This window comes from Rhinatrema bivittatum, chromosome 10 (genome assembly GCF_901001135.1).
Source record: "Rhinatrema bivittatum chromosome 10, aRhiBiv1.1, whole genome shotgun sequence".
Classification (NCBI taxonomy): domain Eukaryota; kingdom Metazoa; phylum Chordata; class Amphibia; order Gymnophiona; family Rhinatrematidae; genus Rhinatrema; species Rhinatrema bivittatum.
Genome location: NC_042624.1, coordinates 98,925,942 through 98,947,994, shown reverse-complemented (window position 1 = coordinate 98,947,994; position 22,053 = coordinate 98,925,942). Strand labels below are relative to the sequence as shown.

Sequence of the window (22,053 nt, the reverse complement as noted above, 5' to 3'; positions counted from 1 at the left end):
CCAAGATTCTCACCATTTTGGACACAATAAGATGAGCATTACTGTAGCAATATTGTAAAAAAAAAAATAAATAAAAAAATCTTGCCTATGATTAAACATGAGCACTACAAAAAGCGTAGGCAGCAGACGTTACCTGTTCAATGTCCATCTCCTATTATGATGAAGACAAATTGATCATCTGTTTGTAGCTTTAGGGTCAGTATTGACAATTAAAGAAGGTTTGATTGATATTATACCTTTTTACATGGTAATGAATGAAGAAAAAATACCAACAGATCAGCTCCCCACTATGCAAATATCTGCATATTCTCAATAATTACAAGCACATCCTTAGAGCTTTGAAGTTTGTCTAGGTCTGGTAAGAGCTGCCATTTCTTTACTATAAGTTATTAAATAAAAAGCACCAAACTGTTTTAAACTGCAGTTATGGCAAAAAAAAAAAAAAAAACCCCCAAAAAAACAAAACAAAAAAAAAAACCTAACTGCTACACAGGAGCATGTTGAAGGAGCACCAAAGTTAATAAAAACAGCAGTTTCCATTCTATACCTTAAAAGAAGAGTTTAAATATATTGCAGCTAAGTTCTATTTAATCAGAACACAAAAGTGCACAATGCCATATCTAATATGCTGCTAACTACCAGCATTAACTCTTTGGAACAAATGCTGCCATTTCTGGGTGAGGCTACATAGTCAAGACAACTTGCAGCGAACATAAGCCAGATACATGCCAAACTGGCTTCCCCACCCAACCAACACACGACCTGACATTTATCTGGGGAGAACAAACTCCCTGAGCTGACCTGACAAGCCACAAAAGCTGAGCACTCGGTTCACTTTATTTGGATGCTAGTGTAGAATGGTACAATCAAGGGTGCATTTAGATACTTCACTTTGGATTGTTAAAGGCACAGCACAGAAAAATACCCTAAATTAATGGAGCAAAATGCACCCTATTCCCCAAGTAGCTTCTCCAAGTGTTTGCACAATAAAAAATTCCAATTGAAATTTAAGAGCATGAAAAACATGATATGCAAACTGAAAGGGGGTTTCCAGGACAAACAGTTCCCACTCTACTTGGGTTTAGTACTATTCCAAATTTGATAAAACTGCTCCTTTAATCCAGCATGTGACAAGGCAACACTTCAGTCCTGTAATCAGCTCATCAGGCTACTTACTGCATTTAAGTACAGCTTGAAAGTGCCTGCCAAAATCGATGCATGATGTCCAGCATCAGCCCAAGTCACAGATCTCTGATCCACAACAAAAAATAGAAAAAAAAACAACAAAAAACAAAAAAACTATACAGGGCCAATCAGTAACTCAATGGCAGCACTGCCATGTGGAAGACCTTAGTTCTAGTCCCAAGTCTGGTTAGAACAGTAGAAGCAGCATTCACAGTCGCTTCAGGGAGGGAATCTCGCCGCAAGCACCGAGTAGCCAAACTTAGGGTTCACACTACCTGAACACCAGAGGGAACTGAGGTTTGTGGCCCCTAGCTAACTGCCCATAAAAGCAGGAATCCCACCCCCTTCCCCTCCTCAAAAATAAATATGGCATGAAATCACAGCTAGACAGTACCTGTCCCAGTTTCAGAGATGCACACACGTCAATGAATGTAGCTGTAGACCAGGAGCATCTTCGACACACAGGACTACTAAGGCCAATCAAAGATGAGGACAGTGCAGTCAGGTCTGAGACCGAGCCAGATAGATTTGGTTTTCAAGCTCTTCGCTCACTATATCTCAGATCCTCCCACACAACTCAAGCTTGAATTTATCTACCTACCCTTCTATTTCTCATCTATCACTAACATGAAATATGTAGTGATAGATGTGGAGGAGAGGGGGGAATAGAGGCACTGAAGCCCACTGCAGAGAATACGATGACTTCATTAGCCACTGCGCACCAGAGGCTGTACTTACTACTTTCCAAGTCTTTGATGTATAAACTAAATAAAGCACATGAGAGATTGTCTCGTATTGGTCATACAACTAAACATGTTTCCATCTACATCAAAAGAGGAGGAATGATTGGGGGGGGGGGGGGGGGGGGAAAAGGGAAAAAGGCATCAAAATTGTAATCAAAATAATCTAAAAGGTACTTTATCAATAACTCACTGTCCTCTCATTAGGAAAGAAGTTACAGAAAAATCCCCCAACTGAGCCAAATCATGCTTAGCTAACTTTATATAACAATCTGGATTAGCTTTGGTCAATAGTAACTTTACTGACAACACACTGAACGAAGGCAATATTTGAAGACGTGTATGTTGCCAAACCACTTTGCTAGATGGACTGCAACGGGTTATATAAAATTAGCTTAAGCAGATTTGACTGAGTTGTAGTTTGGAAGGGTGCAGTCAAGAAAATTATTTTAGTCAAAGTCATTCAATTCTTATCTAGTGGAAGAAAATGAGTATGTAATATATTTGATATTTTAGCCAGCTGTTTTCTTTCAGCATCTCTCAAAACATACATAATTGTATCAATCAGATGAATGTTCTTTATGTACATTCTTTACTTTTCCCATAAAACACATGCAAGCTTGGGATGTGCAAGATGATCTGATGCAGTGAGTGAAGAGCTCGGAGACCTCAACTGCCCAAATCCATCTCGGACCTCACTTTGCTGGTGCTATGCTATTTCATCAGGCTTGCCAGCTGGTAGTCCTGTACGGTAGAGAGAGCTCCTGGACTACAAATATTGATGTTCATAATCGGAAATTAGAACAAATACTGACTTTCTAAGAGATTTCATTCCATGTTATAATACTTCGTAGTCACATATACAGAAGTGGAAACATTTTTGGAAACATGGACAGCAGTCAAATTTTTAGGAGCTTTGCAAAATGTATATTTTTTTTATCATGTTTTGCTCTCTCCCCCTTATTCCCTTCTATCCACCTTTCTTCATTTCAATGGCAAGCAACAGGTGCCAAATTCTCTCCCTTCCAGTCCAGCTGCTCTCCATCCTGAGTGCTGGGCCCATATGCAGGTACCAAATTTTATTTACACAGTGATTTACTGTTCACATGAGATTTAGGATTTTGGCCATCAGTGGGCACCAAGATATGTACATATCATGCAATAATTTTGGCTTTTTGCTTAAAATCTTCGTACATAAAGAGTAGCAGGAATAGCCATTTTTACAGCTCTGGAAATTCATTGCTAGAGGATGTGGTGAACACTATTAGTGTAGCTGTGTTTAAAAAAAATGTTTGGACAAGTTCCTTTAGGGAAGGTTCATTAACAATTATGAAGGTAGAGTTGCAGAAATCCACTGCTTATTGTTGGCATAAGCAGCTTGGAATCTATCTACCCCTTGGGATCCTGCCACGTACTTGTGACCTGGCTTGGCCACTGATGGAAATAGGATCCTGACTGGGCTTGATGGACCTTTTATCTGACCAAGTATGGCAAGTCTTGTGTTCTTATGTAATAAGTTGGTAATTGAAATAAGGATTCAATAGGACCAAAACATTGTTTATTTTCACATGCTAGATTAAAGAACATTTTCATAAGATTTGGACTGCCCAGCACTTATTTGTTTCCAGATCATAGTGGGATTCAGGTTTCTGTTGTGACTGTCTGTTCCCATACTTGGATTAAGGTAATAAATAAGGTAATAAATAAATAATATTGACTACTAGTTCTATGTTCCCTATCTTCTCTCCCCTATTTATCTCAAAGTAGAAGAAATGTTCAAGTGCAGTTTCATACTGTCTGACCCTTCAACTGTCCTACAGTATAAAGTATCCGTATTGACCTTGTACCAGATATAGAGATTATACCAAGTTAAAACAGCAGTTACCTCACATACCTACTGTGCCAACTTGCCCGTGTCTTGATTCTACTGATCTTCTTACTAGAACTAGTTTCTTGTAAGTTCTCATTTTGGTTTTGTTTTGTTTTTTAATAAAAAGCATATACCTTTTATGGTCACCATGACACCTCCGCCTGCTGTACTGCTGTTTTTGTCAACTATATTTACTAGTATTTTGCTGTATTTCCCAAAGAATATTCCTTTTCAATATTGAGCTTTATTTCTCTGGCTGGAAATGTGTGAAAGAAATAGATGACATGAATTATTCCTCCAAAACTATTTACTGTATTTTTCGCTCCATAAGACGCACCTAGGATTTAGAGCAGGAAAATTAAAAAAAAAAAAAAAAATGGTGTGCTAAACTGGCTCTGTTTCCGGCCATCTGTGCATCTTATTGAGCAAATTAGGGGAGGGCATAACATTTTTTGTCCCCATTTCATTTTCAGATATGGGGAGGGCCATTTCTGACCACTCCCCAGATCAGAAAACTTTTATCGTTCTCTTCCTTGAGGGGGGATAAAAAAAAAAAAAGCCACCTCCATACCAACCCTTTAAATTTAATTAACTATAGCCCCCCACCCTCCTGACCCACCCCAAGACTTGCCAAAAGTCCCTGGTGGTCCAGAAGCGATCTCCTGCACTTCGGCCATCGGTTGCCAGTATTCAAAATGGCGCCGATAGCCTTTGCCTTTACTGTCACAAGGGCTACCGGTGCCACTGGTTGGTCCCTGTCATATAGTAGGAGCAATGGTGGCCATGTGACAGGAGCTGACCAGTGGCAGCGGTAGCCCCTGTGACATAGTAAGGGCAAAGGCTATCGGTGCCATTTTGAATACTGGCAGCAGACGGCCAGAGTGCAGGAGATTGCTCCTGGACCCCCAGGGAATTTTGGCAAGTCTTGGGGTGGGGGGGGGAGGGGTCAGGAGGGTGAGGGGTTGTAGTTAGTTGGTTTTTTTTTTTATATTCATTCCATAATACGCACAGACATTTTCCCCCCAGTTTTGGGGAAAAAAAGTGCGTCTTATGGAGCAAAAAATACGGTAGTTCATTTTGGACAGTAGGACAGGGACTTGAGCATAAAAAGAAGTATTACTAACAGAGACAGGGAAGTAATATGACCTCTCTATAGGTATCTCCTGAGACCCCATCTTGAGAACTGTGTTCAGTTCTGGAGACCCCCACCTGACAATGTAGAGACAATTCAAAGCAAAGCCACCAAAATGGTGCATGGCCTTTAGTGTAAGCCATACTCTTTGCAAGAGAGAAGGAAAGGGGAGATATGATACACACTTTCAAATATCTAACAGGCTTCAATAAAGGACCAGAAGGAAGAATTTTCCATAGAATGATACATTCAAGGACAAGAGGTCATGATATGAAGCTAAAGGGATGGAAGTCTACCAGGAATGAGAGAAAACACTTTCACTGAGAGAATGGTGGACTCCTGGACCAGACTTCCAGCAGAATTTATAGAAGTCAAAACAATAACAGAGTGCAAGCCTGCACTGGATAGACAAACGTGACTTTAGTGGCAGAGGAAGGGAGAAGATTACAGATTCAAGTGGGGTGGAGGAGTAGCAAGCTGTGAACCAGGAAAGCTGAAACTCTTAGTGACCTTGGGCAAGTCACTTCACCCTCCATTCTGTCAGGTATAAACTGAAGGCCTCATTTAGTAAGCATTTTTCCTCTAGACGCAGAAGGAGAGAAAAGCCTTAGTAAATCAGGCCTTCTGAGGACAAAAATACCTAAAGTACCTGAATGTATCCGCTTTGAAATGGCTGATCACTAAAGGAATATAAAAAATAAAAAACAATTTTTAGTGTAGTAAGCAGGTCCAAATGGGCAGACCAAGTGATTCTCCCCTGCCAACAACTTCTGTCTGTCAATCAGTTAGTTAGGATTTTTACCTTTTACATGACTTCCCCACCTAAAAGAATTTAGCAAAATCAGGGTACTTCTCACTACAATATAATTGTTTAAACACAGTAATAATATTGAGACAGCTTTAGTTTCCAGTTAAAAACAAACAAAAAATATTCAACTTTTCCATTCTGACTTTTTGTTATTGAGGATATCTTAATGCATACTTTTTTTGAATGCCACCCTCACTGGTATGAAGTCAGTAGACTACATTTCTTGCAGAACAGTTAATATTTCCGGATAACGGGAGGCGAAATCAATCAGTTTTCTGATAATGAAATTTGGGACAAAGGTGTCATACTGTAAAATGGGATGCTGTTGTAGTGACCCTTGTCAGAACTCAATGAAATCATTAGTATGGCCAAATAAAGAGCAGAGGAGGGCATGATAATAATAAACCATGCACATATTTTATTCTAAGAAGTGCAAAAGTAGAAGACAAAAAATATTAGAAAAGAAAGAGAAAGATGACCTAAGAATAAGATAAAAAAGTTGCAAGATGGCCTAGAAAGTAAGATATGATGCTAAATCTAGCTAGCAATATTAATTCTCAACTGTCTGCAGCTACCAAAGTAGTTATCTAAGAGTTTGTGTTAAGCTTAGCATACATTTTTATATACTAAACTTTACTCACTATTTAATATGTTTTTAGTGCTCAAAAAAGGTGTGCCAAAACAGGAGTAAAAATGTGCTCACATCTCCATGCAAATTCAAGGTTAATGAAGAGATTAAGGTATTACTTCTCCCAAATGCAGGAAGGTGCGTTAAAGCCCTGAAGGCTTAATTCACTTTTCTTCTTACACACTGGAAATTTAAATTCTGGGTTAGATATGGAATAAAAATAATATTTCTGGGGCTGTTAGTCTATGGTGCTTTGCTAGCATGGTCCCAGACCTGGAGTTCCTGGGTGCAGGGGCTTGCAGTTGAGTCTCCCAGATCTGGGATGGACCATGCTGGCACAACATCATACCAACACTAGCCCCAGAAATATTGAGTTAACTTTAATCCATCTTTAACTGTGTACCAAAAAAAAAAAATAATAATAATAATGCTGAACAGTGGCTGCCCAAGCTGAACCAGAGAGCTTCCAATTTTTTTAAAGTTAAAAACTAATGTAAAAAAAAGTTATTGCACTTTTTGTTTACAATTTTTAACTAATGTACAAAGTTGCGCTAAGCTTAGTGCACTTTTTGTCTTAGCAAAATTCGTAGTAACTGTCACAAAAAGCACTTAATTTCCAGAATAAAACCCAAACTTGGCATGTGAAAGAGGAAGGCAGAAATCTGCCATGCCACCAAAAAACGTTTGTGAAAAGAAAACCAACAAATTTGGGAAGAATAATACTGCTATTAGGAAAACTGTTTTACAATAAAGGAAATGCCATACTGGGTCAGATCAATATCCATCACATCCAGCACCCTGTCTCCTATGGTAGCCATGGCAGATCCTAATGAATAGATTCCCTTTTATTTCAGGGAGTGAACAGGAGGTGAAGGAACCCCTAATAATTAATGGACCAATCCTCCAGGACCTTCTCCAAAGAATTTTAAAACCCAGCTATATTACTTGCCTTGGTCTCATCCTCCAGCAACAAATTCTACCAAACTTCCTGTCTCAGACAATGCAAGTTATTTGAGCTAACAAAATATAGAAGAATTAGCTCAAGTAAGTATAACCTTAGAAGTTTAACAGGAAGGCGCTACAATAGAAGGCAAAGAGGATCCTTAGACATGAAGAACTAAAGGAAAAGCCTGAGATCAACTGGGGTCTATGATATTTTGCAACATTAAGAGTTATTCACCAAGGTGTGGTAAACCTGTGCTAACTTTAACATGGCTTAACATGCTCAGCTTAGTGAATCGGCCCTATTAAATAAAATGGGGCTGCAGAAATTGAGTATTAACTTTGTGTAGGTTACTGCTCTATAGTGAATGACCGGTGAAGTAATTTGGGTAGAAGAGGTGAGCCCTAAGGTTCTACTCTGCTACCATATTCCATATTATAAAAATAAATGTTAGTAATCTGTCAGATAAAAGACTTTAAACCAGGACCTAGTAAAATCTGTGAAACAAATAGTAAAATGTTATGTTTTTACTGATGCATGTTTTATGTCCATGTGGTTTTTCTTATTCCATTTAATTATGAATGTTTAACTGTAATCCACAATGAACCATCAAGTAGGTTATATTTTTAAATAAATAAGTCTACACTCATTTAAAGGCTACAAAAACCACTTTGACAGTGAATTGTTCAACTATATAATATAAAATTGCTTTTTATAAACATATTTGAATGTACAGCTTGATATTTTTCTGTGTTATCTATATCTGAAAGACTTGAGCTTTTCTTCTTGTTTTCTGTGAAACAAAGCATATTGAACATTTAGAATTATGCTTTTTTATAAGTACATTATCCTGTATTTCAATTACTATTATCCTAACAAAAAAATGAGCTAATGCAACCATTTTGTTACCATGTTTCAATATATTTATATATACTTTTCTCTTAGCCCTAGAGAAATTAAAAATAATACTAACCATAAAAGAAGATTGTCAACAGGAACCAAAAGAAAACTGTACATTAACAACAAATAAAGTAATGTATTTATCCCATATTGAATTATGTCAGCTAGATTCACTGCGGGATAACACAACTGAAAGCAACCGGTCAAGGTATCACCACAGGGAAAATACCCTAAAAAGAGTTTTACTTGCAAAGTCTATGCAGCTATAATCAGCACCAACTACGTTAACCACAGTGGCTGCCAGGCCTTCAACCATTCCAGGGCCAGTCACAAGGCCCAAGCCACAATAAACAAGGCGGGATCGGGGCCCGGATAGCACCTCCACCTCTGGCCTCCATAGCCACGTGCTCCGCGGCCCCATCTGTGTTGTGACAGCCCCAACCTTGGTTGCCTGCCCCCGGCCCCACTCGGTTGGCACCCAGAACCAGCATTGCATCACACAGGCAGCGGAGCTCGCCCAGCCAGCCCCGCAGAAGCATGGCTTAGCCAGCGGACTTGGCTGCAGAGCTGGGACCCGCCAGAGAGGGGAGTGCCCAGTTTGGAGCCCGCGCTGAGCTCACGAAGAGGGAGCTGTGCGCAACCCGTCCCGCGTTATTTCACCTTCTTTCTTCAGGGGGACGGGTGCTTGGTTCTCCTCTTTTTTGTCGGGCAGCGGGTTTTTCCGGTCCTTCTGAGACTCTTTTTTCGGCTGCTTGGCGGCCTGCGCAGCGGTCTTAGCAGCCCCTTGACTCCCAGCGCTCTCCTTCTTCTTGTTTTCAGCGGCCTTTAATACCTCGAATGGGTCTGACTCGTCGTCAAGTAGCTGGTCGAACCGATTGGTCACGACACAGCCAAAACCCTCCTGTAGATGTCCGGGCATGATGGCCCTTTTCCAGTGGGATGCTCCTCCGATTCTACGAGGCTTGCAGCGAAGAGCTCGCTGTGAATGGCCACAAGATGGCTGGGAAAAAGACTGTCTTCTCTTCCGGCGGGATAGACATCCGGGACTTAGAAGCCCAGAGTATCACGGGTGGTGTAGGCTTGTGACGGCATTGCGCACCGTCGGAAAGAAGAAAAGCGCCAATTAAATAGACTACAAGTCCCGGTATACATCTGCTGTATATTGTGTGGGCCATACAGCGTTGTTTTTGCGCGGTTCCTGGAGTTAGGCAGGTCGGGGAAGCTGTGGGAGCTTAGCCACCCCTGCTCGTTTATTTATGTGGCATGTCGAGTTTCTTTTCCTGGTAGTATACAAATACTATCAATAACTTCTTCAGCTTTTCTAGATGTACACAATGCGATACAGATGCATATAAAAGGCAGTCCCTGCCAAACGAAGCATACAAGCTAGGGGCGGGAGAAAGGCAGAGGGCAAATACTGAGAAAGGGGGCGGGGACAGGGTTGCCAACTTCCAAGAAATATTGTGTTCGATCATAAGAACTCTTGTATTGGGTTCATCAAGCCCAGTATCCTATTTCCAACTGTAACCAAGTCAGGTCACAAATTCCTGACAGTATTCCAAAAGGTTGATGGATTCCAAATTGCTTATCCTAGGGATAAGCAGTGGATTGTCCCAAGTCCATCTTGTTATGGCTTTTTCTTCCAGGAACTTATCCAAACCTTTTTTAAACCCAGCTACACAAACAGCATTTACCACATCCTCTCGCATCAAATTCCAATTTATTTATGCATTAAGTAAAAAAAAGTTTTCTATTTCGCTTAAATTTATATTACCTAGTAACTTCATTGTGTGTCCACTAGTCTTTGTACATTTTCAGAGTAAACAACTGATTCATGTTTACCTGTTCCACTCCACTCATTATTTTATAGACCTCAGCCATTCCAATCTGAAAAGGACCTAACCTCTTTAACCTTTTCTCACAGGGGATCATTTCATCACCTTTAACATTTTAGTTGCCCTTTTCTGTATCCTTTCTAATTCTGCTATATCTTTTTTGAGATGAGGTGACCAAAACTGCACACAATACTCAAGATGTGGTCTCACCATGGAGCGATACAGAGACATTATGACAGCCTCTGTTTTAGTCACCATTCCTTTCCTAATAATTCCTAACATTGTTTACCTCTTGACCACTGCCACACACTGACCAAAGAATTTCAACCTATTATCATAGACACATATGGCCCTTCTAGTTTGCCCATCCACCCAATTAATTTAGCTTTTTAATTCCCATCATTTCCTTAGAGATCCCCTACTAGAAACAGACTCTTAGATCGTTTCCTGGGTGGGTACCGACTGTGGTAACTTGCAGCATGTAGCTATAATTTGGATTGCACTTATGTACATTTCTTTGCACTTGTCTACTTTAACTGACATCTGCAATTTGGGTTACACTGGCCACCCTCCAATCTTCAGGTACTGGAGATTAATTTTAATGATATTTTAGAGATTACTAATAATAGGTCTGCAATTTCATTTTTCAGTTCTTTCAGCACTCTGAGATGTATACCATCTGGTCCAGATGATTTGCTGCTCTTTAGTTTGTCAATTTGCCATTTACATCTTCCTCTGAATCATCACTTTTAAATATCACTTATAGCAGGCGTATCTGCCTTATTTCATCCTCAATTTATTTATTTATTTTATTTAAATTCTTTTTAATATACCGATGCTCAAGACAAGGTCTTATCGTACCGGTTTACAATGAAACTAAGGGAAACCAATTAACAAAATATAGAAGGTAAAAGTTACATTGAACAGGGGGCATAAACATGGGCTTTGGAAGAAAGGAAAGATTTCAAACTAATACAACTGAAGAGTACCAAAATGGTAACGAGACAATTGGAAATTAACATAAGGTTGCTGGATTTGGCTGGAGAGTTGTCTCAGGCAGATGTTAGCATAACATTTCCAGAGGAAGGAAGAGCAGGGGAGGTAACGTGGGGGGGGGGGGGGGAATAGGGAGAGGGTGGGTATGTGAGAGAGTCAATAAAGGTTGACAGAGGCTTCTTCAGCTGTATGCTTGGGCGAACAGCCAGGTTTTCAGTTTCTTTCTGAAGGATAGATGGCATTGTTCCTGGCGTATATCAGGGGGAAGAGAATTCCAATGGAGTGGACCCGCTGTCGAAAGTGCTTGTTTATGAATGGAGCTGTGGACCAAGGATTTGCTGAATTAATTTAATTTAATTTAATTTAATTTAATCATTTATTATTTAAATTCCCAAATAAAACAGATATCAAGGAGAGCTTTTTTTTAATTGAAGATGTTGAGACCTCTTAAGAAGCTATTGTCTGCTGACTTGTTTAGGTCAGTTCTTCAAGCATTAGTTATTAGCCATTTGGATTATTGTAATAGTTTGTTTTCTGGGTTACCAGGCAAACATCTTCAGAGTCGTGCAATTAATTCAACATGCGCAGCAAGACTCTTGACATAAGATATAAATAGTTGCACATTGTGAGGCCCTCCCCAGAGGTGTGCTCTCTCTCTCCCCCCCCTCCCTCCTCCCCTTCTCCCTCCCAAGCTCAGAAATAGCCAATGGGCATATCGCACAGCCTAATGGCAGGAGAAAAGGTGTGGTTATTGCTGGCATTAAAACTGTGCATATTGCCCCTCATTTTCTTAAATCCCGCCCAAACTCCTCCCTGATCCCTCCCTTCCCAAAAATTTGCATTTGAGCCATGCGTTATGGTGTTAATGCATGCATTAACACAATAACACATTTTGATGAATTACCCTATTAGATTGTGAGATCTCTGGGGACAGGGAAATACCTACATGACCTGAATGTAATCCATTTTGAAGTGGCTGAAAAGCATAATATAAATCTAAATTAAAAAAAATAGGTATGTCTCTCAGTTTTAGGGTTTTTAAATTATTTAGTGTCTTTTACATCTAAGGCTTTAAGAACATAAGATATGCCATATTGGATGAGACCAAGAGTCCACCAAGCCCAGTATCCCATTTCCAACAGTGACCAATCCAAGTCACAAGTACCTGGCAAGTACTCACACATTAGATAGATCATAAGCTACTATTGCTTAACTGAAGAAGCTTAACTGAGAGGGGAGGAGTAGCCTAGTGGTTAGAGCAGTGGGGGTTATTTATTATGCTGTGAGATTTTACTGTGGGTATCGTGTAGGGGTATTCCCCTCCCCAGGAATATATTGCCGCTGTTTCCCCATGATATTTTTTATTGCAGAAAAAAATCCGCAATAAAAAATATTGCAGGGAAAAGGCAAAAATGCATGGGGCTGCCATTTTCTAAAAGGGGCAGCTTTGGCCCTAACCACCCCCCCCCCCCCACCAATATGCAACATTTCCATCCCCTAGAATTTTGAAAGACCCCCAACCTCTACAGGCAGCCTAGAAATTTAAAAAAAAAATTCACAAAAAATTCACAAAATTCAAGTATAAAATTGTGACATCCGGAGGTCACGTGATGCATGGTTAGAGCGTAGAAGCAAAAAAGCACTGCTCCCCAGGCCTGTTTAAAACATCTAGGAAGAAAAAAGTGAGATTTTGGTGACGAACAATGGCGAATGTTAATAAGGAATCGGAGCGGAAGTCCCTGCCGGCATTATGGGCTGAAAAGTCCTCTAAACCGTCCAGGCAGAACAAATTTAAACTGCTGGAAAGTAGCGGCCTAGGAGAGGAGTCAGCATCTGAGAAGGAATGGCCGGTACCTGCAACTCCTATGGATACCGCAAAAATGCTACAAGAGATGCTCAAGTAGTTTTCAGTAAAACTTACCTCTATCATTAATAGTAAGCTTGAGGTGGTTGTGGAGAAAGTAGTGCAGCTGGTATCAACTGTGCAGGAAAATTCAGTGAAGTTGCTGGAGACAGCAAGCCGCATGGACGATATGAAGATGACACCTACACCAATCAGATAAGTGAGAAACTCGACGATATTGAAAATAGAGGCTGCTGAAAAAATATTCGAATTGTGGGCATTTCCCGAGCAGACAAAGGGAATGCATGTGTTTAATTTTTTTGCAAAATGGATACCTGAAATTCTTGGCCTGAAAACCAAGGGTGGCCACGGGAAAATTGAGCAGGCGCAAAGAGCTTTAGCTCCCCCACCAACCCAGTGTGGCAGGCTGCGGACAGTGTGATGGACAAAGCTGGATCGATGGCAGATATTAAATATCGGCAGATTCGTGTTTTTTTTCAACAACTGTTCGCAAGCGATGCAGAAGAGGAGAGCATGTTTTGTGAGATTAAAAAACAACTAAGGCAGCACAGGTACACGTATGCCCTCTTGTATCCAGTGAAGCTGAAAATTTTTGTTAACAATAAGAACATTTTTTTGATACGGTTGAAGCCGCACAGGCTTCTTGGCTGAAGCAGGAGATTCTTTGTTTCAGAGTGGCTCGGTGGATCATTGTTAGTGAGCCATGTATAAACTAACTGGCGGTGGACCTCTTTTTGGTTATCTTTTTTTATGTAAAGATTTATCTTTGGGGCAATTTTGCCTATATTATTTTATTCTTCGGGGACTTCCTGGGGACTGACTAGATAAGTGGCTGGCCTGGGGAGGCTAGCACTGTGACCCTCGCCTCTTGGGAATAGTGTCAAGAGAAGGCTTGGTTAGCAGGTCGTCTGTTTTTGTTTTTCCAGTGCTTTTTTTGATGATTTTGTATTTTTTGATTCTGGTGGTGAGACTGGGGGTTGTGAGAGATTGTTTCAAGTGTGCAGTTACATTGCAAAATAGCTGGCAGAATTGCTGGCATTTATAGGCCGTAAGAAATGGAGACAGTGCAGGAGACTTTTTCAACTTGACCACGTGGCCCAAGATTACTTTTACTGCCCCCATTCTTTGGTTTGGCATATGGTCTTTTGGGGGACTTATTGGAACCATGGTCTCACTGCACTAATTGTTATACAGAATTTTGCTGTATTTTACAGTTTTTCCCTTTTTATTTTTGTTATTTTCTTTTAGTGGCTGCAGAGCATATTTGTCTTGTTTTGTGCTCAGTGATGCACTGCGAAGCTGGTGCTCGATTTGTGATGTTTCCCCCCTGGGCACTAAGCTTTGCTCAACTCGCAGACAGTGGATTTTTTTTTTTTCGTTTTGTACTGTGTGTTCATCAAGGAACTGGAACACTGGTTGGGTTGGGAAGGGGGAGAGAAAGGGGAATGGGGGAAAGAGTTTGGGGGGAGGAGGGGAGTTGGGAGAGGGGGTTGTTGAAATTGGGGGGAGAAAGACAGTTACACCACAGTGATGGGTTTGGAGGTTGATATGTAAATGGTTCACAAAAAATATCTTTTGAGAAGCCGCTGTTACTGTATTGATTTGTATTTCCTATGTCATTATATAAGAACATAAGAAATTGCCATGCTGGGCCAGACCAAGTGTCCATCAAGTCCAGCATCCTGTTTCCAACAGAGTCCAAACCAGGCCACAAGAACCTGGCAGTTACCCAAACACTAAGAAGATCCCATGCTACTGATGCAATTAATAACAGTGGCTATTCCCTAAGTAAACTTAATTAATAGAATAATAGAGGAGCGAGTTAAGATGTATTACGACTTAAAGATAGTTTTTCTAAATATTCGGGGAATTTCCTCACCAGTGAAAAGGTCTAGAATTCTTCAATATATTAAAAAACAGTGTTTTGCAAGAAATGCATTTAGTGGCTAAGAAGCATGAGAAATTAAAAAGGTCCTGGGTGGGTCAAGGGTATGCAGCTTTGGATTTCTGGAAGCCCTGAGATTGTCATAGATTAGCAGGGAAAGAGGAAGTGGGGTTGTTGCACACAAACTTTCTCCTCTCTTGTGCGCACACATACATGCTCTCTCACACACATATATATATATTTTTTTTCTTTTTAATTTAAAAATATTTATATTATGCCTATACTGGAACCCTGTGCTAGGCAGATCACAACCTAATAAAGTAATCAGCACAGCACACTTAAAATATAATAAAACAATATCTAAAACAACTCATTTACATAAAAACAAACTAATGAAAACTGGACAATAAAACAATATCTCCAAGCAATCATAAATACAGCACTGTACCTGCTTCCTGGGTGATTATATGTTGAAATAAAAAGATAGGTGGAATCAAGATGGCTGCCTGACAAAAGGCACATGTTTTTGGAGCTCCTCATTTCTTTTGCTTTTTCTCTGATGCCTCATACAAAGCGGAAGGTGAAGATTAGGGAGATGGTCCCAGTCACTTCCAGGTCTGACCCTACTCAACCTAAGTTTCTCTGGTGGCGTTCTTGGCATCTCGAGCCGTGGAGCGGGCAGCTCCTTCGCTGGAACTGGAAATCACACTCAGCCCCGGTGCTCTGTCGACCCCGCCGCTCCTCCTTTCGGCGGTGATTTCAGATGACTTCACACCGCTGTGTGGACTTACCGGCCCTAGATCGGCAGTCTCTGGGGAGGGTTCCTCCGATTAAGCTGTGATATGCTTGGCTGTCGCGTCAGATGCCAGCCCAATGTCCTTGGAGCAGATTTGTGAGTCCATGAGTAAAGAGGATCTAGTGGTCAGGCCCTGAGTGATTACTTCGACACCAGGAGGGAAAGTCAAAGAACAGTGAGAGGCGAATACTTTGCAAAATAGTCAAGGTACAGAATCTTTTCTTCGTCTCGCATTGCCAAGAACTTCTGTGATTACTTTAGACTCTGTTTGGTCTGCATTAAAGGTTCTTGAGAAATCTATATCTACTTTGGTTGATGTTACTTCAACATTTTCTTCTTGCATCCATGCTGTTGAAACCGAGTTGGGTTCTCATTCCCAGAAAACTGATGTTTTGGACAAACAATTTTCCTCTTTACAACAGGTTCAAGAGACTTTGATCAAATCTGATATGTTTCATTCAAGAAAGTTGGAAAATACTGAAAACCCTCTTTGCTATTTGAATCTCAGGATTTTGAATTTTCCTCAATCTAATTTAATTTCTATTATTGACTTGTTTAAAAAGTATACATCCAAGGTTCTTAAAATACCTACTACAGCTAAAGCCTATATGATAAAGTCTTCGGACTCCAACTTAACTGATCATGCTCAAGAACTGGATTTAAATTTGACCCAGATGCTGGAATCTTCAATAGATGCGGTTATTTCCAAAACATGGGACTCTCTTTATTTTCTTTGTTTTTTATCAAGATAGAGATCTTGTTTTTAGAATATTCTTTCAACACAGAGGGGCAGATTTTAAATGCCCTGCACGCGTAAATCTGGCTGGATTTACGCGTGCAGGGCCCTCGCGCGCCGGCGCGCCTATTTTGCATAGACCGCCAGTGCGTGCAGAGCCCCGGGACGTGGGTAAGTCCCGGGGCTTCGTAAAAGGGGCGGGGAGGGGGCGTGTCGGGGGCGTTCCCGAAACGACACGGCGTTTCGGGGGCATGGTGCCGGCCCGGGGGCGTAGTCGAGGCCTCCGGACGAGCCCCCGGGTCAGGTAATGGCGTGCGCAGATTTACGTCTGCTTTTAGCAGGCGTAAATCTGCCAACAAAGGTAAGGGGGGGGGTTTAGATAGGGCCGGGGGGGTGGGTTAGGTAGGGGAAGGGAGGGGAAGGTGGGGGGAGGGCGAAGGAACAGGCAGCGCGCGCTGGGCTTGGCGCGCGCAGGTTGCACAAATGTGCACCCCCTTGCGCATGCCGACCCCGGATTTTATAAGATACGCGTGGCTACACGCGTATCTTATAAAATCCAGCGTACTTTTGTTCGCGCAAATTTAGAAAATCTACCCCAGATTGTCTTCTTTTTATGGCCAGTGAGTTTGGATATATCCTGATATTACACGTTCTACTCAAGAATGTCGTAAAAAATTCCTTGCTATGCGTTCTGAGACCTTGGTACTTGGTGCAAAATTTATTTTAAGATTTCCATGTCAATGGTGATTTCTCATCTTGAATCTAGATTTGATTATTTTGATCCTGCTCATCTATGTCTTTATTTGGACACTCATGCCCCGGCTATTTCTGCTTAGTTTTACACTAACTTTGTCAGACGTTTAAAGAATTTGTTGCGTCATTTGGTCTCAGATGGCTTCGACCTCTGTGCCTCAGCTTTCTTCCTTCTCTCTCCTCAAGCCTTGGGAAGATGGCTGCTGCCGCGTCTTCATGCCGCTCTCTCCGGTGTCCCTGGATCAGCAACGGCGTCGGTGTTTGCCATGATTTTCCTGAGGGCTTCCTAGGGTGCACATACGCACGCCACCCACATCTTTACCCACGTCATGGCGGGAACCTCAGGGGTGTCCCCTCCAAGTGATGTCATCACATCCTGGTATTTAGCCTGCCTTTCGTTTGCTAACAAACTGAGTTAGCAAGGATTGGATTGCCTCCGGTCTAAGCTGCTCTGCCACTTCCCAGCTGCCGCAGGAAGCTCTCTCTGCCCTTCGGGGTATTTCTTCACCAACCTGGGTACCCGCTCCTCGGGGGCCCTTCTGCTCTATTTCAGGTACCTATCTTGGGATACCAGGTACTCGCTCCTCGAGGGCCTGCTCTCCCTAATCTGAACGACTTCTGCCTGCCAGGACCTTCAACAATACATCTTTCTGCTTCAGTGAGTACTAACCCTTTCAGTCTGTCTCATCTTCAGCTTCAGCGCTCTGTGTCTACATCCAGAACCTGTCCCTGCTACGCCGCGCTGCCTATCACCTACTCGAGTGTGAGACTGGTCTCCTCTGCTGAGGACCCCTGGACTACTTCACTGGGTTACCTTCACTGCTGCCTGCTCCCCGGGCAGTACCATCAAGTTGTACAATAAATACTTCTCTGTGTCTGCGTGTATAGAGTCTAGCCTAGTACTGTGGTTCCTCAAGGGGCTCCTCCCTGTGGGAGTGGCCATCACCGCAGTACCCAAGAATCCACTTCAACACCTCATAACCATTACAGATTGCTAACTCCATGGATTTGGCTCAGCTCACCGCTTTGCAGGCCATTCCAGGCCTGGCCCAGTGAATCTCCGAACAACAGAATTCGTTAGACAACTTGACTGTTGCCTTTAATCAGCTACACGCAGAGATGAATTTACCGGCTGCCGCAGGTAAAGAAGTTACACTGCCAGAAATGACGGTCAAGTCTACAGTGCCTCTCTCTGCTCGACACGCTTCGCGGGTGAAGTTTGGAAGTGTAGAGGATTTATTAATCAATGTTGATTGCACTTTTCTCTGCAACCTAACCATTTCCCTACAGCGTATGCCAAGACCACCCATATCCTTTCGTATCTGGATGGAAGAGCGCTGGCTTGGTCCTCACCGCTGTGGAAGCGCAATGACCCTATCCTGAATGATCTTGCAGGTTTCTTGAACTATTTGTCAGTATTTGATGACCCTGCCTGGTACTCAATAGCAGGATCAGCTTTGGTTCATCTAAAACAAGGTAACAAACCTTTACCAGACTTCGCCATTGAATTCAAGACGTTGGCTTCTGAATTACATTGGGACCCTAGGTGCCTGAAAACCCTATTTTTTGAAGGTCTTAACTCCCGGTTGAAAGATGAACTGGTGACTCGTGAGATGCCCGAGACCTTAGTGGAACTTATGCAGTTGGCAGCAAAGATTGATCGCCGAACTCACGACAAAGTTCAAGAGGTCAAGAGCCCTAGAAGACCACTCCAGGGAGAGATTCGTGACAAGTCTGTACCCAGGCTTACACTCCCAGGACTTGCTGCTGGCGAAGAACCAATGCAATTGGGCCGCAGTCATTTGACTTCTAAAGAGAGACGAGTCCGAAAGAGGTTGGGACTATGCATGTATTGTGGACAAGCTGGTCATGCTGTACAAACATGCCCTATATGTCTGGGAAACTGGCAGACCTAAGTCCTGTGGGAGGACTCTTCTTAGGTCTAACTGCACCCTCTCCTCCACTCTCTCTTCCAGTATCTTTATTCTGCGGACCTTTGGAATATCAGACCCTTGCCTTAGTAGACTCTGGGGCAGGAGGAAATTTCATTTTGAAACATCAGGTGGAACATTTGCAGATCCCTACCACTACTACCCTGTTTCCCCGAAAATAAGACAGTGTCTTATATTAATTTTTGGTACCAAAGATGCACTAGGCCTTATTTTCAGGGGATGTCTAATACCGTTGAGCTGCTGGCTGCCCCTGCGTCAGCCATGCCTCACCAGTGTGCTGTCAGAGAGAGGTAAGAGTGTGCAGCATTCATGGTAGTCAGCTTGGGCTGACTCTGCTGCTTTTGAACCTCTGCACACTGCTTGGAAGGGGTCCCCCGACTGGTACTGCCACCATCCCCAGATGTCTGTAATCTTGCTGCCACTGTCACTGCTGCCACTTGGCTATTGGGGAGGCGCCGATTGCTGCTACTGACACTGAAGCCCATTCTGCTGCCTCCTCTGTGCAGGCCCCGTGGGCTTCCACTTCCTCCATGCTGATCTCGTACATTGTGAGATCTGCATAGAGAAAGTGCTATTCTTGCACATTCCCAAAGATCACATGTGCCAATCACTAAAAAGTAATTTTTATTTATTTTTTTACCTTTGCTGGCTGATGTTAGTTTTCTAATCGGTTGGTCACAGGCTTTTTTTTTTTCCACCTTCCCTTTCTTATTTTTTTGCCAATTCCTTTTATATTGTCCTTTTTTCTTCCGTATTTCTTTTCTCTCCGTCTTCTTCCCTCAAACACAGTCAGGTTCTCATTCTCACATGCATTTCTCTCACACACACACAGTCTCTCACTGGCTCATGCTGTCTGACGCTCACACACACAGGCTCTCTCTCACTCCCACATGCTGTCTTGCTCAAGCATAGGCTCTCACCGTCACACGCTGTCTCTCTCACACACACACACAGAGGCTCTCACATGCTGCCTCTGCAAACATTCAGATCCTCACTCTCACACACAATCTCTCAACTCATCTCATACACGCACGCACCCTCTACAGACCCTCAGCCTCTCTCTCACCTCTGGGCCTCCTCTTCGCGGGTCGCCGCAGGATCGGCTCTGCAGCGGCCCTGAACTTCTCGGGCCTCTTCCTCTTCTTGGGCCGCTGCGACTTGGGATTCGCAGCAGCCCGCGGCGGCTCCTCTTCTTCACGCGCTGATGCTCTTTCTGCTTCCTGCCCATGCGGCTCCGGCAACGTTTACTTCCGGGCCGCACAGGCAGAAAGGAGGAAGAGCATCAGTGCGTTTGCACGCAATCTTTTTCTTCGGGCAAGGAGGCTCAGCGGCCGCATGAGCCTCCTTGCGCCCAGGCGCATCGGCTCCCCTCCGGATACCACTGCAGGCCTCCTCTTCGCGGGTCGCTGCAGGATGGGCTCTGCAGCGGCCCTGAACTTCTCGGGCCTCTTCCTCGCTACCGGGCCTCTTCCTCTTCTTGGGCCGCTGCGACTTGGGATTCGCAGCAGCCCGCGGCGGCTCCTCTTCTTCACGCGCTGATGCTCTTTCTCCTTCCTGCCCATGCGGCTCTGGCAACGTTTACTTCCGGGGCCGCACAGGCAGGAAGGAGAAAGAGCATCAGTGCATTTGAACGCGATCTTTTTCTTCGGGCAAGGAGGCTCAGCGGCCGCATGAGCCTCCTTGCGCCTGGGCGCATCGGCTCCCCTCCGGATACCACTGCTCGCATCTGCTCCTAATACTTTGGAAACTTTATTTAAAAAAAAAAAAAAATAAATAAAAAATGATGTCACAGGATTGACCGGCCCACCGGGGGAAGCCTGATCCCCCGATAGGTCAATCCGCCCCTGTTTACAAGGGATGTCTTACTTTCGGGGGAGGTCTTATATTTAAGAATTCGGCTAAATCCCTACTAGGTCTTATTTTTGGGGGATGTCTTATTTTCGGGGAAACACGGTATGACGCCTCTATTACTATTGTCCTCTATTCATGGAGAGCCCTTACCGGGTAAAGTAACTCTGCTTACAGAACCAGTGAGCTTGCGTACCGGTGCTCTTCATACAGAGAATATTTCCTTCTTTGTGCTAGAGAAGGCCATGCACCCTTTAGTACTTGGGCTACCGTGGCTGCAGAAACACATGCCACAATTCAACTGGTCCACTTTGGAGCTTTCACGTTGGGGTCCAGACTGTCATGGCAAATGCTTAATGGAAGTCTCTCCAATACCATGCATGCCAACTATCCCGTTGTTGCCTGGGTTGCTGCCTTAATATGCATCTTACCAAGATGTATTCTCAAAAGAAGCTGCTGATGTGTTACCTCCACACAGATCATACGACTGCGCAATTAATTTGAAGCCAAATACGGAACCACCCAAAGGAAGGGTCTACCCCTCTCCATAGTGGAGAATAAGGCGATGTCGGAGTACATCCAGGAGAATCTCCAGAAAGGTTTCATAAGACCTTCTAAGTCTCCTGCTGGTGCAGGATTTTTCTTTGTGGGGAAAAAGGACGGAACGTTACGTCCGTGCATTGACTACAGAGGTCTGAATGAGATCACCATAAAAGACCGGTACCCTTTACCACTCATCTCGGAGCTATTTGATAGGTTACAGGGAGCCAGGACATTCTCCAAGCTTGACCTCAAAGGAGCGTATAATTTAGTTCGCATCCGCTCTGGCGATGAATAGAAGACGGCTTTTAATACCCGGGATGAACACTTTCAATACCTGGTGATGCCCTTTGGCTTGTGCAACGCCCCAGCTGTCTTCCAAAACATGATGAACGATATTCTGCGTGATTTACTCTACCAATGTGTTGTTGTCTACTTAGACAACATCTTGATATTTTCTCAGGACCTGCAATCCCATCAGGAAGATGTCAAAAGAGTTCTGCAGAGACTTCGCGAGAACTGCTTGTACGCCAAATTGTCTAAATGTGAATTTCATAAAGAATCCGTGCCCTTCTTAGGTTACATTGACTCAAACAATGGTTTCCAAATGGACCCTCAGAAGCTTGAGAGTATTAAAAAATG

General features: G+C 43.0%; 1 protein-coding gene across 2 annotated transcripts in view; it reads right to left on the bottom strand.

The window, feature by feature from the left end:
- Positions 1 to 9,252, bottom strand: part of SERBP1 (SERPINE1 mRNA binding protein 1) — a 47,388-nt gene extending 38,136 nt beyond the window's left edge. The window contains exon 1 of one of the 2 annotated variants that reach the window (XM_029618810.1): positions 8,867 to 9,252. In XM_029618810.1, the coding sequence (XP_029474670.1) occupies positions 8,867 to 9,125 (259 nt within the window). In that variant the 5' untranslated portion in view covers positions 9,126 to 9,252. The remainder of the gene's footprint in view (positions 1 to 8,866) is intronic. The other variant, XM_029618809.1, reaches the window with a different exon arrangement.
- Positions 9,253 to 22,053: the final 12,801 nt, after the last annotated feature.